At 32.6% G+C, this 17983-nt stretch overlaps 2 protein-coding genes across 2 annotated transcripts; both read right to left on the bottom strand.

The window, feature by feature from the left end:
* Positions 1–625: 625 nt before the first annotated feature.
* Positions 626–10024, bottom strand: LOC132604165 (uncharacterized). Its single transcript, XM_060317534.1, has 14 exons — positions 9517–10024; positions 7625–7736; positions 5485–5597; positions 4821–4943; positions 3927–4117; positions 3610–3685; positions 3111–3197; positions 2951–3031; positions 2680–2712; positions 2242–2295; positions 2125–2166; positions 1857–1935; positions 1701–1771; positions 626–1236 (listed from the first exon to the last, which is right to left on the bottom strand). Exons 1-14 carry the CDS (start codon positions 9682–9684, stop codon positions 1147–1149), a joined length of 1320 nt encoding a protein of 439 aa, XP_060173517.1. The 5' UTR covers positions 9685–10024; the 3' UTR covers positions 626–1146.
* Positions 10025–16076: 6052 nt separating this feature from the next.
* Positions 16077–17264, bottom strand: LOC132602577 (uncharacterized protein At1g76070-like). The gene has a single exon (XM_060315396.1). It carries the CDS (start codon positions 16983–16985, stop codon positions 16215–16217), a length of 771 nt encoding a protein of 256 aa, XP_060171379.1. The 5' UTR covers positions 16986–17264; the 3' UTR covers positions 16077–16214.
* Between the last annotated feature and the right edge of the window lie 719 nt (positions 17265–17983).

The raw sequence follows: 17983 nt of genomic DNA, 5'->3' as shown, positions 1-17983 counted from the left end.
AGTTTTCCAATTTCAAGGCAAGTTTAAAATCATAAGATTTAAAAGACACACATCTTTAATTTAAGACAACAAGATTTAAAAGTTTCCTTTTATTTTTTAAATTATGTGTCCAATCAAACTGAAACACTTAAATTGGGACGGAGGGAGTACTTTCATTTCCTCAACATTTTCTTTTAAAAAAACAGTTGAAATTTTGTGAATAAGAAAATAAAATACTTTTCCAGCATGCTTTTTAGACTTCAATTTTTTTATTTCAAGTTTGAAGTCGAAAAGATTGTAAAACAAATATTTATTTTAGCAACATCCAAACGGCCAGCGCCCAAAAAATTAATTAAATAAATAAAAATTTATTTACTTATTTAACTAATTTCCGAACATGTCAAGATGACCGAGTTGGTCTAAGGCGCCAGTTTCAGGTACGGTCCAAAAGGGCATGGGTTCAAATCTCATTCTTGACAGTTTGGTCTTCTGAAAACAGCCTCTTTACTTTGAGGTAAATGAGGTAAGGGTAAAGTCTGCATACACTCTACCCTCCCAAGACCCCCACCTGTGGGATTATACTGAGAATTTGACACTTCAATATATAACAGATATATGAAAAAATTACTGTCAAAGAAAGACTCTTTTGAATCATGAAATCCGAAAAGTGCACATAATTAAATTGGTACGGAGGGAGTACCTAACAGTATGTACTACCTGAAATTCTATTTTCAACCTGCAAACTTTATCATCTGAAAAGCAGAATCTGAGCACTTTTGAAGATAAATAACATTAGGGGAAGAAAAAAAAAACGAAAGGAAACCTTCCTAGTACATGTTCATGATCATATGGATCTACATATTTTAATTTCCTCTGAGCAATCATTTGTTGAGCATTTAGATGGAAAAGTACACTACTATTGACAAACTACACTTCTCTATAGTTCCATTACAAGAATATTTGAAATCTTTTCTTGGAGGCTGCAGTAATCCGGAATTTCTGTAAGACAAGGAGACAAGTTTAACGATATATTGACAACATATTCGCTCCATCTCGAATTTCATGCTGACTTCAGTATGCCTTAGTACAGTCGATGAAGTTGAATAGATCGTTGGACTATAAAGATATGGCCTTATGGTTTAGAGCCATTAAACTCCAATTGCAAAACTAAGGCTCTGCTGAGTCTGAATTGCTTAGGCTGCAATTGGTTACAGGATGAGCGGAACGTATCATGAAGCTCTCAATGAATGCTACCATCTGCATAAACACGGATCATGTTAAATTTGAAATCATTCGGGACCAACATTAATGTCATGGCATGTCTAAAACCAAAATTAGTTCTAAAGGTACTTTTGATATGTCTTAAAATTATGTTTTCTTAAAATTCTATTTTTCTTTCATAAACTCAGTGCTAAGTCAAACACGTCATAAAAAATGGAACGGTGAGAAAATGTGAATACAAGACGAGAAATGGAGCTCAAAAGACACAAGATGAAACAAAAACTTTTGACATATTTTAGGCCTCGTGAACTATGTAAATTGACTAATGACAGCCTGAGATCTTTAAATGGGACAAAATGAATATTTCACCTTGGAGCTTCAAAATTTTCATGTAACATGTTCAGCTTTAATCAAATTTACACATGCATTTCTTGTCCTTTCCTGGGGGAAGGTAATATGAAAGGAAATTGAGGATGAAATTCAAAAGCCAAAACACTTACTATAGCAAAGGCAGCACAGGCTAGTCCAAATCCTGGGAAATGAAAGGGTGCATGTTCTGATAGAAATAAAGCTGGAAAAAACGACAACTTAATCAGATTAAATTGACTTAATATGGCCAATGCGAGGGAAGAAAAAAGAAATTCCAGTTTAGCTACCTGTTAAAGGACTGAAAATTAATGGGGAAACTACGCTCGCAAAGGAACATATGCCTGTGATGCATCCTTGAACCTTTCCCTGAAACCAGGAAATAAAGATCAAGTTGGGAGGTTGTGAGACAGAAATAGTCAAAACAGATAGAGACCATAGGAAATTTTATTCTACGAATAAAGAAATCTAAGTTGAATACATTAACAAAGGTGTTCTTGTCCTCCAGGGGAGAAAAAAAAAAGAGTTTAACAAATGATCAATGATGTTGTTACACACCTGCTCATTTGGCCCGACTTGCTTGGAGGCCATGCTCTTCAACTGCAATCAGGTAAAACTTTTAGTGTTTTTTTAGCTTTAAACTATCAAAAAACAAACAATTAAAATGAGACTTACACATGGCATTGCGAAATTAGACAGAACGGAGATCAACGCACTAGCATAAGGGACCTGCATATTTTTGACTGATCAATAAACTTCACTCATTTGGTAAATCAGTATGAGCCCGTTTGGATTGGCTTACAGCTTAAAGCTGTTTGCAGCTTATAAGCTGAAAAAAATAAGTTGGGGTAGTCCAACTTATTTTTTTTGGCTTATAAGCTGTTTTCAGCTTATAAGCTGCTTTAGATAAACTAAGTCAAATGGGTCCAATTATTTTTTTGAGCTTATTTTAAGCATAAAATGACTTTAAGCTGGCCAGCCAAACACTCAAAAAAGCTGAAAACAGCTTGTAAGCCAACTTATAAGCCAATCCAAATGGGCTCTATCTTACTATCTTGAAAATGATAAAAACAAATAGATTATGAAATGGACTAGTAAGGAGACAGAAATTACCCATGATGACCAAGCAATGCTATAAAGTAACATCTGCAATTGAATTTGAGTCAAACATCAGTAAATGAAATCTCTGAACGCTTTAAATTGAAAAGGGCTTTTAACACATTTTGCCGCTCAATAGTTAGCCAAATATGTAAAAGGGAGTACTAAATATGTATATTATACATTAATATACAAAAAATATATATTTACCGGCTATTATGTTGGTGATGGCTATACAAGGTAAAAATCGCAATGGGAAATGTAAAGGATAGAGTTAGTTCTGTACATGAACACAACTGAAAAAGAGCCCAACAGAGAGCAGCTTCTCCTCTCCAATAGCAGGAACTAATATGGGCATCAGAAGAAGCTGCAAAAGTTAAAAAAGAAACTGAGAAGCTAAAATTATTATAAACATGAAACAATAAAGGTAATCCAAAAACAACCACCTGTGATATGGATCCTGCAATCCCAGAAATTATCATCAAATCAGCAAATTGGTCTTTGTTGAAGTGAAACTGTGCCTTCAAGAAATACTGCTTACAGTTTCAAGAAAACCAATTTGTCTTAGAAAAATTGCAGTTTCTGATGTATAATAAATGTAATGTATACTATGTGTATAATTGTGTATAAGCTGTATATACTGGATAGGAAATTTAAAGAGTGAATCAGGCCGACTATTTATGTAAAGATCCCAATATTATGCTAGACATTCAGTGGTGGATTTAGAGTAGAACTTACGGGTTCACATAAACACAGTAGCTTTTATCCAAATTCTGTATATATACTAAGACATCCACTAAAAATCTACTAGAAATATTTGATTCTGACATAGTTATTATTGTACATTAACTTAAGGTTACTGTAGGAACCCATACACTTTAAATCCTAAATCTGCCTCTATAGACAATTGGGGTTTCCACATTAATGGGAAGTAGTGAAACTTACAAGAAGAGAAGATTCTAGTCCAACTTGTGCAACATTGACAAAGAAGGCAACAATAGCTGCATGTAAGAATGTGGAGCTGCAAAATTTACAATAACCATGATTAATAGGAGAGTCAAACAAACTAAAAATGCTCAGACTCTTAAAAAGTATCGCCAGGTGAGTGTCGAATCCTTCGAAAATCGTACATTTTTCTATGCTCTTTTTGAAGGATCTGCCATGCGTGCCACAACATTTTTAGATAGTCTGAGCAATATAGCATGCAGGGTAAAAATTATTCTAAATGATAGTATAAAAATTTAGTGAAATTCCAATCTGACCTTTTCTTTAACAAACAGAACACATCCTTGAAAGAAGGCAGTGTCTTTAATAATTGGAATGTTTTCTTTGGAGCTTTTTCCAAAAGGCAAATTGTCTCTGTTCCTTTAGCAGAAATGTGGTCTTCTATCAAAGGCTCTGGGAGAAACATTCTTGTGTATACCAGAGCTATTACTGCCACTGCTGCAGCAACCTATAGGTAGCAATAGTTTAATTTAGCATAAATTAAACTAGATACTTGTGTTTGATTGGAAATGGATTATAAGATGCTAATTTGACTTATATATTACTCTCTCCAGTTTAAAAAGAGTGTCCACTAAACCTTTATTTTTTGGGTTCAAAAAGAGTATCACCAAATCAAGAAAGAATTAACCTTATTTTTTCAGATTTGCCCTTATTAAGTGTTAAGTGACCAAATAACAATTTCTATTTAATTAGGGGTAGTTTAGTCAAATTATCTATTTTTGCCTAGAAGTTAGTATTTTCTTAAGAGGTGTGCAAATGACTAAATAGACACTCTTTTTGAACCGGAGGGAGTATATTATAGTCGCACTAGAAGGAAATATTGGAAATAATTGCAAAAGAGTTTACTAGTCAAAACATCTGATCAAAATTTAAAAATTTTATAGTTAGATGAATTCGAAATCATGAAAGTCATATACAAATAGTACTATGAGTTCAACTTCTATATTCAGATAGAGTGATTTTTCTATAAGAGGTTGGAAATAGTAGCCTGAAAAATAAGGTAACTAACCTTTTATTACATGCTAAAATATATTAATGGGGTAAATATTGTTATAGTATCAATATATATATAAGTTAAATCTATTATTAAGTATTAAAATATAGTCAAACTATTTAAAATGTCTCGAAATAAAAAGAGTACTGTCACATACTTGGAAAGTGGAAGCAGTGGAGAGGAAGCGAGTAGAGAGATTTCCACAGACAAAAGCAGATGAGGCAATGCCTGAGAGGACTCCAAACACAGAGGCGCGACGGCTCTCTGGAACAACATCAGCCTGAAATCCAACAAAATTATTATGTACTATATGAGTTTAAGTTATATATATCACCGGTGTAAATATTTTTTTTTTAATATTTCAAATCACTAAATGATATTTATAAGTATACTTAATTAAGACGTGAATTTTGTATTTTTTAAATAAGACAAATTTCCTGCTGCTATACGAATAAAAAGTGACTAGATAATGTAAAAAAAAATTGCCGTGTATATATTTCCTTTGTCCCAGTGTATGTGATAAGTTCGGATTTTGAGAGTCAAACTTCTTTATTTTGACCGTGAATTCAGACATACAATTTTTAAGTTTATTGAAAAATAATTTACATATTTAAAAACTACATGAAAAGTACTATAAGTCACAATAATTAACAACTTAAAATATTTAAAGGGCATATGAATAAATCGTGGTCAAATGTTTTCTTGTTTGACCCTCGAAATCTGAACTGTATCGCATAAATTGGGACAGATGGAGTAATAAATAAATTTGGTGAAAATAATTTTTAAGATATCAATAGAGTATTGAAGGTAGTGATTTTTACCACATAGGCAAGAGCAAGGCAGTGAACATTTCCTTCGCAAACCATAGCAACCAGAGTTCTTAGCACATAGTAAGCATAGAAGAAGTATTTTGTCCTGCTGTATGCCAATATCACTGTCCACAGAAAATTAATTTTCACAAAATGAGATTTAATTGTTACTTTGATTTCATCGGATAAATAAATGCTTTGAAAAATTATAATTATTTATACTTACTCCTTTTTCATGGAGGTACAAATAATTTCATCTAACATGATTTATTTATTTTTGGTTAACATTTGAAGGTTAATGACAAATAAGGTTTTGCTCTAATGGCTAACATTGTGAGAGTGATAAGTTCAATTCTTGAAAGCAGAGGTAATGATTAGTCTCACTGAACATGTTCCTCATTTAAACCATCTCAATCCTCTCCTTTTTTTTTTTTTTTTTAATCTCAAATCCTCTTCTTCTTTTTTTTGTTTTTAACTAATGAAATGAAAACAAAGTAATACATATATGAAAATATGTTGCGTTTTTTCTTCTTGAAAAATTCAAAGCACTCTATAACAAAAACAACAGTAACTCCACAATTTTAAGCAAGTCATGGTCGGTTATATAAATTCACACTATTTAGTATTTATATGAGCATGTCATTCTATTTGTGCTCATTTTAGTCCAACAACAATAACAACACGAACTAGTTTTTCTGACACTAGAATTTCTCTACACTAATCTACTCCCTCCATTCCATATTAGTTGTCCACAGTACTAAATATATCCATCTCAAAATTTTTGTTCATTTATAAAACCAACATAGAATTAACTAAAATTTTCCTATTTTGACCTTAGCATTAATTATTTTTTAAAGTAACCAATATTAATTAAAGTGTAATTTATTGGAGAGCGATAAGGGTAATGTAGTAGTAAAAATAAACTTTTATTTATGATTTCTTAAAAGACGTGTAAAAGAGAAAGTGGACAAGTAATATGGAATGGGGGGAGTATTAGTTAGCATATAAATCTTAAACTAAGACTCTTAGCAAATTAATACTATTGGATAAAAATTAAAGGTACTAACATAACTAACTTCATGCCAACTAATTGCCCCTGATCTTTATCCTTCTCAAGCAAGCAATACACTTGAGAGAGAGAGAGAGAGGGGGGGCCAATAGAATGTCAAACAAACAAAAGAGAAATTTCCTTTTTGTACATGTTCCCACAAGTGAGTAATGACAAACAAATGAAGTGAAAGAAACTTGGGCATTAAGAAGCATCAGAGTGGAGGAAACAAAGTGTAAATAGGTTGGTTGGTTTCACCAAATAGATGAAAAAGTTAACCAACTCAACAGTACACTGTGATGGACTAGCTTTAATTTGTATGCTTTAATACTACTTATAATACGTTTCCCAAAGATTCTACTAATAGTATAATGTTAGCCTTTTCATTTCTTCATTCTCAGGGTCCTTTAATCTTCATTTTTACTATCTTCTTTATTCCATCTGGTTCTTATTTGTCCATTTTTACCTTTTAATTAAAGGGATTCAATAGTGGAAGTCGGTCTAAAAGATTCAGTGATGTTTTTTCAAAAATTGAAGTCAGTGGGATAGTTCTAAAATAATGGCAACCTTTTTGCTTTTTTTTTTTCATTCAGTGTCTGATACCCGCATTGGAGGACGATTAATCCGGATTTGCGTCAGACAGGGCCCAATTCGGGTGGTAATGTTCCCTACCAAGATTCTTTCTATACTCAAGGCTCAAACCCGAGACTTCTGATTAAGGGAGGAGGAGCCTCATTCACTGCACCACATCTTTTGGTGGTGAAATAATGGAAACCATAAATATTTGAAAACAAGAAAAAACACCTTAACTATATTAAGATAGAAGATATACTCTTCTAATTTAATTTAACTCACATGCCGTTTAAGAAAGAAGCGAAAGCTTTTGAAGTATGTATTTTAAACGTGTTATAATATTTATGTGGTTATAAAACTTTTAAAATATGTGGTCTTAGACATGTTACACTATTTATGTGATTATAAAAGCCTCTTATTAGAGATAAAATTAAAAATTTAAGTTAAAACTCTTTTCACATTTAAAAAAAAAACAGTTTTTTATAAACGAATTGAAAAAATAAATTCACATGAAATGGGGAAAATAAGTACCTAGAGGAAATATAGAAAGGGTCAAAGGGAGCATCAGCATGACTTTTCTCCCATAAGTGTCTGATAGATTTCCCAACACAGGCATTATAATTAGTGATCCCAATCCTATTATCTGCACATCACCACAAAAAATTACAAAAATTACAGGCTCAATTTGGTCAAAATGTATTCATATCCAACAAAGTTTAAGTTGTAACTGGCAATCTGAAGATTTTTAATATTATTTGAAGATCACTCCATGTAATCAAAAAAAGAACAAAATTAGAAGAAAAATGAAATCAAAACGACAAAATGGTAGCTAAAGTGGGGCAGACATGTATTACGAGACACTTGCGTTCATTGACAAACTAGCAGAAGTTTCATTTTCTAATAAGTCAATTTCTAAAGAAGCAGGGGAAACTTCTCACTTAAAGACAGATAAAGTGATTCTTTTTTTTTTTTTTTTTGTATAATTATCTGGTATTCGACATTTATTGACTCGATCAATCCAAATTTGCTTAGCGTAGGACCCATTGAAGGAGGAAGTGCTTCCTAGCATAGATTTTATCAGGATTAATTGAACCCGAAATCTCTGATTAAAAACGACGATAAAGTGTTTGAGTAATGTACTATGCGTAACATACACTACAGGAATGGTGATTCTTTATTTGGATATCTAGGATTGTGTACACGTACGTGTTTTCATTCTTTCTACCTTTTTTTTTTTTTTTTGGTTATATGCTCTAATTAAAGAACATTAATGGGACAGTCTTTTAGTTTCTTACTCGATAAAAATTTCCATGCCCAACTTTATGATTCTCAAAGGGGAAAATTATTCAACAAGGAAAAACTACACCAATTTAGCAGTGTTGTATTAAAATTGAGAGCACTTATTAGTTTTTGTTTTCAATCTTGCTAGAACTAGACATAACAAGTAAAACAGTTTAGCAAAGTTAGGCACATGCGTATAGAATTATAATCTGAGGATTGTTGATGCATGGCTAAATAAGGCACATGGGTAATTAAGAAATTGTTTTATGATAAGCATTTATTTGGTTACTTTAAGTATGCTCCTCATTGTTCTATTTCCCTTTTTTTTTTTTTTTTTGGTTCCCTTCTAAACAAGTCCAATTCTCCCTTGGAAGTGAGCTAAGACTTACGATTAAACTTAATTACTTATAACCGTTTAACTTAGAATAAAAGCAAACAACTTCATGGAGGATATATAATGAATAATGACGGATTCAGAATTTAGAGTCAGTAATTTCGAAATAGTTATGATTCATTATATGTACATACGTTTTCTAATTCCCTTCGCATAAAATTGTACTATAAGATTTGAGCAAAATGTGAGGATAGAGGGGGAAATAAGCCAGTGAAGCCTTTGGTGAAAAGTATATGGCACTATGAAGTGGAAAGTAAGAGTGGAATACATGTCACATGGAACCATAAGGTAAGTCCCTCACTTTTTATCATTAAAATGGCAATACCACTTTATTATAATGAGCATATTCAAATTCTACAAACCAATATGTTGCTATAAAGAAATATACAAGTGTCCTTAACTCCTTATATGAATTTCAGCTAAGAAATGAAAAGAAGCAAGCTAGAAAACAAGACACTAAATTGAAAGCATTTTTAGCAGGTGCGATACTAGAATTTAGAGTAAGTGGAATCTGAATATTTTATTTTACGTATACGTTCCTAAACCATTTTGTACATGCACACACAATAATTCCAACGGAAAGCCCACTCTGTCACGATCCACTGTGATTTAGTCTTTTATTGATTCGACTCATTGAAACAAAAGAAAAAGCAATATAATGAGTTCAATTGAACCCACAGAACTCGTCCTAGATCCGTCTCTGATTCTGTATGAAAATGAAAAGAAGAAGGGATTAAGGGAATATTACCGCCTGTTGAATTCCAGTGAGATATATAGCAATGGAGCATTCATCTTTTCCAGGACAAATGGCAGACATAGTGATATCAGTTATGGTTGGAATCACCATGAATGCAGAGAAGCAATGTAGAAAAACAGTCATGAAAAGGTGGCTCAGCCCATTAGAGAATTTTTCCATATCTTCAAATTCTCACTTTAGTTCTTAGCTTTTACTAGTTCTTTCACTCTCTATAGACAGAGAGTTTATAAAAGAACAAAGCAAAAACAGAGAACCACCAAGTCTTAGAAATAGCAGTATTGGAAGTTCAAATAGATTAGATGGCTTTAACTTTTGAATGATCTTTTTCTTGTCTGCATGCAAAGTTAGCTTCACTCTTGGGAAAGTGTTGTTTGCTGGCTCTAGCTTTTTTATATAAGTTAAAAACAAGGAAATAAGAGGGAGAAAGAAAAAGAAAAAGAAGAGAAGAAAATAAAATATGTATGACGATAAGAGAGTAAAAACAGGAAAAAGAAAGAATAAGGTATAGATTTGCTATTTTTGATTATGAGACAGAGAGGGGGTTGAGAGGTCCTTTACACATAGGCATATGTATTTTATAGAGTTTAAGTTTAATGTATTGGTGTAAAATAAATTACAGATCAGATCACTTAAAAAGTAATTGTATTAATCAATACATTTAATAAGTATTGATTGGTACGTAACCGATAATAAATTACTAAATAAAATGCTATAATAGACTAAATTATGTTGATGCCTTGATGGTGTAAAAGTTATTTACGTTGTAGGTGAATATTTAAATAAATTAAATTGTATTTTATATATCTCCGTCTATTTTATTTTCTGTGTCTTATTTTCCTTTTGAATTTGCTTAAACGAGAATGTCACTCTATAAATAATATATCACATGTCTCATTCATGTGTTTGATTGGGTATGAAGTTTAAAAATGTAAAAAGAGCTTTTGAAAACTTATGCTCTATAACAAGTCAAATAGAGCACTTTGGTACATTACATGTACACATCTTTAAGATCAGATTCTTCAAAAATCTTTTTTACTTTCTTTTGATGCTCATATATCAATCAAACTATGACATATAAAACTAAACAAATAGAGTAATTTAGATGCGTAGCTTTGAAGTTGATGCAAGAAGCAATCATTTCATTAAAACATAAAACTCACCTCAGCACTTGTCGTACCTCTTCTTCTTACGCTTTGAGACGTACAAGTTTTAACCAGACATTACATACACTTTGCTCTCCCACTGGTCGGACCCTCAAATTTTATATTATTAGCAAAAAAAGCATTTTTTTATTCATTAGGAAAAAATTAAAATTAACTATAAACTTCGTCATTAATCCGTTGCTAAATAGCTCGTAGTTAACAAAATATTCTAATAATCTATCGTTGCATAGAATAAGTAAAAGATTTTAATGTGATTAGTTACAGAATTTGTCCGCCGCTAATTCCTGACTTTTTTGGTAGTGATATTGTTACTACCCCATTTTATTTTATATATCTTATTAGTTTAACTGAGCACGCAAATGAGGAAAATGAGTAAGACTTTTGAATTTCGTGGTCTTAAATTAAAGATGTGTGTAATGTGTTAATATGCCTTTAAATCTTGTCGTCTTAAACATGTCAGATAGGATGTTGGAATTAAAGTGTTACTAAGTATGAAAAGTGATATGATTCTTTTGGTAGACTAAAAAGAAAAATAAGACACGTAAATTAAAATAAATAGATTGATATAATTTTCCTGTGATATTATATTACTTGTGTCTCAAGTTAATATGTGCTCTCTAACTTTTGATTTCTCAATCGGTACCCGTATTTATGCTCCAACTAATTCGTAAAGGTCAATTGGGAAACATTCCCTAACATGTTTTTTTTTCCTATACCTATTGCTCGAACTCAAAACTCTTGATTAAGGATAGAAAAATCACATCTAATTATAGCATTATTGGTAAACTCTTAACACTTACGAGCAATCCCTAAAAGCTATTCACTAGATACTTCCATCACAAGTAACTTCTAGTTGAGATGGCTCTTGTGAATATACTCTTGCCTCGTGTTTACTCCTAATATTTCTCTAATCATTAATGGAATTGTTCCTTTTGAAAATGTGATAGAATCACTACTTTAATAAAATGAAAGAAAAGAAAAGAAAGGCGAGAGTATGCCGACTGCCGTAGTCCAACTCGTATTGGATCCAATTAAAATATTAATTAAAAAGAAAACTATTAAAAAAAATTGCACATTGCATTTAGCATAACATGCATACGAAAATATATGGAAGGCTTTTTTCCAATTACAGAAGACCTCATGGAGTAAAGTTTAGCAATTAGGTGGACACAATTTTAAAGTAATGCCTCATTAATTGAGAAAATACATAAATACCCTCCTGAGATGACACCATTTTTCAATAAGACATCTAAACTTTGTCAGGGTCCTATGACCCCCTTGAACAACTTCAGAGTAGTATATAGACCCCCTTTTTCGGTCAATCCCAGTTATAAAAAAATGTGTGCAAATCACTCACCAATTGTCACTTGCCACGTGTCAAATTAATTTTTAAATACTTTTTATTCCTGTTTTTTCTATTTGAATCGTTTTCTTTCTTTTTCTATTTATTTTCTCCGTTTTTTCTTCATCTCAACTCTATAAAAGCTCCTCCGATGAAGCCACTACCATCACTGCCACTGCAACAACCACCAACTCCACTATATCACCACCAAATAGTTTCCAAACCATCATCAATCAGTATTTGAAAATCAAACCCACCAAATAATCAAAATCTGAAAACTAAAATCACCACCAAACAAAAATCTAAAAATTATCCACCCCACCTTCTCCCCTTCCCCTAACCGCGAGCTTCACTGAAACAACAATGGAGGTGTGCTTAGCTTCAGAAATGGAAACAAAAGAATCACTCCACCATTTTATGCTATTATCATTGCATTTGGTCTCTCTCTCTCTTCCTGAAATTATACAAACAATTATGGCTTAATAATCAATTTGAAAAACTCTCTTCCACCTGTGGCAGAAGCCATCATGGCTGACCGGTCGCCACTGCTCTGCCATCTCTTCGCCGACGACCACTTTTTAATATTCTTCCGTCTTCCTCTTCTAATTCCCCTAAAATACAATTAAAAGCTCATTTATGCCCAGAACCATTCCATACCACCACTAAAAGAAACAAGCTAAGAGAAGAAAATCACCATCAATGGCCTGAAAAAAAATGAAGAAGATGGGTGAAATAAAAGAATAAAAAAGAAAAGGAAATGAAATTAGGAAAAAGGTAAAATAAAAAGAGAAATAAGTAGAAAAAATCTTTTTAATAGCTGTCAAAAATATTTATCATTTTTTTAGGTCCTCACTCTTCCTAGGAGAGTGATATACACTCTCTACGCTGTGTACCCGAAAAAGGATGTATTAATTCCAATTCAAAATTGTTCGAGGGATCATAGGATCCCCGCAAAGTTTAGGTGTCTTATTGAAAAAAGGTGTCATCTCTAGGAGGGTATTTATGTATTTCCTCCTCATTAATTTGTTAATGATACCTCTTTTTTCTTTTTGATAAAGAAGTTGTCAGCCAGGGCTTCATTCGAGATTCGAGAGAAAGAACGTTTCACAGTTCACATATTGGCCGGTTGGCCCATTAGTAAAATTGAATTTTAAAGCCTGATGTAGTATTTCGCCGTGAAGAAATTGCCTGGTTTGTGCTTCAAATGAGCTGGTCTTAATTTTTGCCCTTCATATGGGCTGGTCTTTGGTGTTTGTCCTCAAAATCGAACTTATGCCTAGCGAGGCATAAAATCTTTAAGGTGCAGACATAACTTGTAAAATATTATGATGCAAAAAATTATTTACATCGAGGGGAAAAACCCATTTGCCGTTGCATCTTAGTTCAAACCCATAAGCAAGCCCAATTCATTTCTACTAAATCTAACCTGCAAGGAAGTGCACGGATATCCGATTTTAACGCCGCCATTTAATTTGTGCTCATTTTTAAAATAAATTGTATGTATATCCACTTCAGTTAACCTTAGATATATAGTGTCTGAAGTTTCATATTTTGTTGAAGTTCAGACACATACGGCTAAAGTTCAGCCATTTTTGTTTGAAACTTCAACCATTTTTTTGCCTTACTTCAGGCACATATGATTGAAGTTTAACCATTTTTTTATGTACTTCAGCCACATAGTCTAGTAATATGTGGTTATGACTTCATCCCATTTTTACTCGAACTTTAGCTATATGTAGCTGAAGTTTAATCATTATGTCTGACTTTAGCCATTTCTTTCGAAAGTTCAAGCACTTATCGCTAAAGTTCAAGAAAAAGTGATTTAAAAACTATCATACATGGTTGAAGTTCAGGCAAAGATGACTGAAGTCCAACCTTTTTTGACTGAACTTCAAGTAGAAATGCATGAACTCCACTCATATAACACTAAGTTTAATTTTGTCAAGCCTAAGTTCAGACACCACATATCTGAAGTGGTATATATGCTAAAAAAAAAAATGGACACAAACTAAACGACAGTGTCAAATAGACCATTGTGTGAAATTTTTATCGATTTCGTTGTTAATTATTACTCTCTCTGTCTCAATTTGTTTGTCTTACTTTCTTTTTTAGTATGTTTAAAAAAGAATGCCGCTTATATATTAGTGACTATTTACCACCAAGTGCAACATGCTACATGACGTATTTAAGACCACAAGATTTAAAGGATATTTTGATACATTACACATATCTTTAGTTTAAAATCACAAGATTTAAAAATTTATTTTATTTTCTTAAACTTCACGTTGAGTCAAACTACGACAGACAAATTAAAACGGAAGGAATACAACTTATGCATTGGGCTGTCCATGATCTTGGAGCACTCAAAGATCTCGCAGGCTGAGAAAACAGTCATTTACGGGGTCCAATATCTAATGGCCCATAATAAGGGCTAACTGCATTTTTTTTGCAAAAAATTCCGTGGCTTGCCCTTCATACGGACTGGTCTTTAGTTTGTCCCTCAATTCGCTGGTCTTTAATTTTTTGTTCTACTTCTCATTTAATGAAAATTTGTGAGCTAAAATACCCTTTTTCCACCGAAGATTGTTGGGACACCAGAGTTGAAAATAATAATAATTTCGCAAGGCACAGGTTTCTATGAATCTATGCATATTCGGGTGCAGTTACATAGAACCTATGCCCTGCCCGGCGAAATGAAGTCTGCCTTAATTTCGCAATTATGCCTAATAGGCATAGGTTCTGTGTAGTTTCATAGAAACATTTGCCGTGTCCGGCATAGTTTCAATGTAACTACATAATGAATAGGCATAGTTTCATGTGAACTTATGCCTTGAGACATAGGTTCTATGTAGTTTTATAGAAATCTTTGCCGTGTCCGACATAGTTTCTATGTAGTTGGGTTTAAATGGAGCGAGTTTAAAAATGAAATCAGGTTATGTTGGAGATTTCCGTTAAGACAAGGGTATATTTGAAAACTTTAATGACGGGAGTGATATTTTGACTCAAATTTGTAATGGAGAATATTTTTAGCCATTTTCCCAAAGTAGAGGGGTATTTTTGACCCTTTTTCCTTTTTTTTTTTATTAACCTCAACACCCCCCAAAAAAAAAACCCACCAAAAAAAAATTAAAAATAACTAAGGTGTCGATATAACAAAAGTTTCTTGAAAACAAGTCAGCAAGCTCTTTCCTTTCGAGGAACTTTCCAAGAAAAATCCACGACACTACAATGGTACTACAATTCATGTGGTTGATTTTTTGTTTACGAATTGCGCCGCTTCAACTCAGCTCAATAATCACGCCGGTGGATTAATTAAACTAACACTGTCGACGACAAAAATCATACTAAATGATAATATATGGATTTTCTCTGATTTAAAGATCTCTTTTTACTTTGACAATAATGATCTATACACAATTAACTACGAATATTTAGGAATCTTATTGGTAAACGCTCAACCATGGCTGCCAGTTTGCCAAGCCCCCCTAACAACAACTGCGTGCGTAATTACTATGTAGCTACCACCAAACAAATTAAATCTTATTAGGTGAATGTGAACAAGATTCATATCTTGCGTGTGGGACTGTTATCAAATAAATGCATTTATTTATTGTTTGATTTGATTATTCTAAATAATAATCTCTTATGTTCACTTGCAATTTGAATAGATGTCATCTATTTTATTCACAAACCTCTTGTTTTATTTTTTACTTATGATCTTTTGTAAAAAGTATGATCCCACAACTAGCATAACATTTATACTAGAGTCTGGAGTACAACATCAAATATTCCGATTCTTTCCTAATCAGATATATCGTGACTCGACTTTTGCAGTTTTGTTCTTTATTAGATCAAGAACTCACCCAAGAACCCTAATCATAGACTCGAGTGAATAAAGAGAACTACCCCTCAAAAGCTTTTAGCAAACTGAAAGACAAATGGATTATACAGCTAAAACAGTGATGAATGGATCGAGATTCGAGAAATCGAATTAGATTTGAGAATCATGAATATTCGAAAAAGTTAACTTATATACTCTATCAGTATATATAACTTTTAACTTTAGTTATGAATAAATGAATTTTCATTTACAACATATCATACACGATGAAGCAGAAATGAATCAAGAACAAGAATAAACTGAGAGAATTAAAGAAATAGAAAATTTTAAAAAAAGAACTTATCTAATGATAATTCAATTGAAGCGGACTAGGTTGATTCATGGTTCTCCTTTTCCATAAATTAATTTCCTTTCTTGGCTCCAAGGGTATATTTGTTCTTCCTCTACCTATTAATATTGGAGCAGAAAAAGTAACATTTAGTTCTTTTTCTTCGTCGTCATCATCTTCTTCTTCATCTTCATAATCACTGTATCCTCTATCATCATCCGTATAATACTTACGATGATCTTCGGGTGTATTTTGTATAGACCTCCAGTCAAAATTGGTCAACGGTTCGCGTCCACTAGCAAACCTTTGCATTTGACTCAAACAAGGTGCTCTATCAGGAAGGTTACAAATAATAATTTCAGCTGTAACATCTGATTTCCTCCCCGAAATAAATTTTAATTTGCCAGCAAACATATTTCCAAAACTAGACATCGATTTCTTCGTAACGTTTTTTTGTTGATTGTTACTAGTGCTTGTTCTTTTGTTACTGCTAATGCGATTCAACTTCTTTTTCTTGTTGTGTTTGATTTGGCCTATGCATGAGATTTTCGGCGAACTTGGCTCGGATTTTCTTCCAGATTGATGGGATGGAACTACTGGTATAATTGGTCCTGCAAATCCTTTATGGTAATGATTCTTGTGTTGATGTTCCGCTGCTAATCTTTTTTCTCTGCTTGGACTAAAAGGTGCATGTGCATTGTGTAGTATAAACGCAGCTGCTGCAACTGCTTTTGGTAATAATTTGAAGATTGTTTTCTTCTTTGATGACTTGCATGGTTTTTCCATGAGTACGCTTCACGTCCTCGAATTATTATTCACGAATAAACTGGGAAAGGCAACAGAAAAATTTGATTCTAACTTCGTAGAGCCGATGCTGATCCAAATTCAGCTAGCTAGCTAGCCCTCTTTTGCTTTTGATTTTCAATGTGTTTATGAAGGATGAGTTTCTTATCTTTAGGTCTCTTTCTGTGCACATTTATATATAGGTGAAGTGGGGTTGAATATGGTTGGCTAGAGAAATAGTTGTATGATAAATTAAGGAGATTGATAAGGGTGGGGACATCATTATTGACCTTGTCATCAAGACTGAAGAAAGGAGTGAGAAGAAGGGGTTTTGAGGGGAAAATTAAATAAACTAGTATTTCATATTTTGGGTATGACAATAATTTGATGAAACTTTGTAGTCTTGAGACTTACATTGATGTTGATGTGTATATTTTAAACCAATTGGGTATACATGACTTACATGATTAATGATTTGTCTGTAATTATTTTGACTCGTTGCACCATGCATGCATGTCACTTGTTTTAACCAACATATAGAAATATTCTTGTCAATATTTAATCAGAGAACGCCACCACTTTCCCATTCTTATCCTATACTCTCTCCGTTTCAATTCATGTGGTACCATTTGACTAAGCACGAAGTTTAAGGAAAAAAAATAATTAAACTCATGATTTAAACATTTTTGTGACTACAAGTCATCTAATTAAAAGAAAAATTGAAATTTTAAAGATAATTAATTATTTTCTAAGTATAGAAAGACGACATTCTTTTTGTGATAGACCAAGAAAGAAAGTGTGCCACATAAATTTGAACAGAGGGAGTTCGACTAATATAAGTTACCTACCTAGTTTTATTTCGACGTTGATGGTGTCCAAACCAACTTGTACGCACTTCAATTATTCCACTGAAGACCTGTTACCTCTTTCAACACAAAGTTTTACCCATTTTATTGACCGTTAGGTCATGCCCTTAATTTAGTGCAAGTTGTATACATTGT

This window comes from Lycium barbarum, chromosome 7 (genome assembly GCF_019175385.1).
Source record: "Lycium barbarum isolate Lr01 chromosome 7, ASM1917538v2, whole genome shotgun sequence".
Taxonomy (NCBI): Eukaryota; Viridiplantae; Streptophyta; class Magnoliopsida; order Solanales; family Solanaceae; genus Lycium; species Lycium barbarum.
This window is presented reverse-complemented; position numbering and strand designations above follow the sequence as displayed.

What these genes read in the sequence shown, in the direction of transcription:
- LOC132604165 (XM_060317534.1), bottom strand. Translation starts at nt 9,684, where the DNA reads ATGGAAAAATTCTCTAATGGGCTGAGCCACCTTTTCATGACTGTTTTT. An exon ending in TTGCAGGATCCATATCACAG is followed by an intron (nt 3,032 to 3,110) that starts GTGGTTGTTTTT and finishes TAACTTTTGCAG; the next exon opens with CTTCTTCTGATGCCCATATT. An exon ending in AATTTTCAGTCCTTTAACAG is followed by an intron (nt 1,772 to 1,856) that starts GTAGCTAAACTG and finishes CGTTTTTTCCAG; the next exon opens with CTTTATTTCTATCAGAACAT.
- LOC132602577 (XM_060315396.1), bottom strand. Translation starts at nt 16,985, where the DNA reads ATGGAAAAACCATGCAAGTCATCAAAGAAGAAAACAATCTTCAAATTA.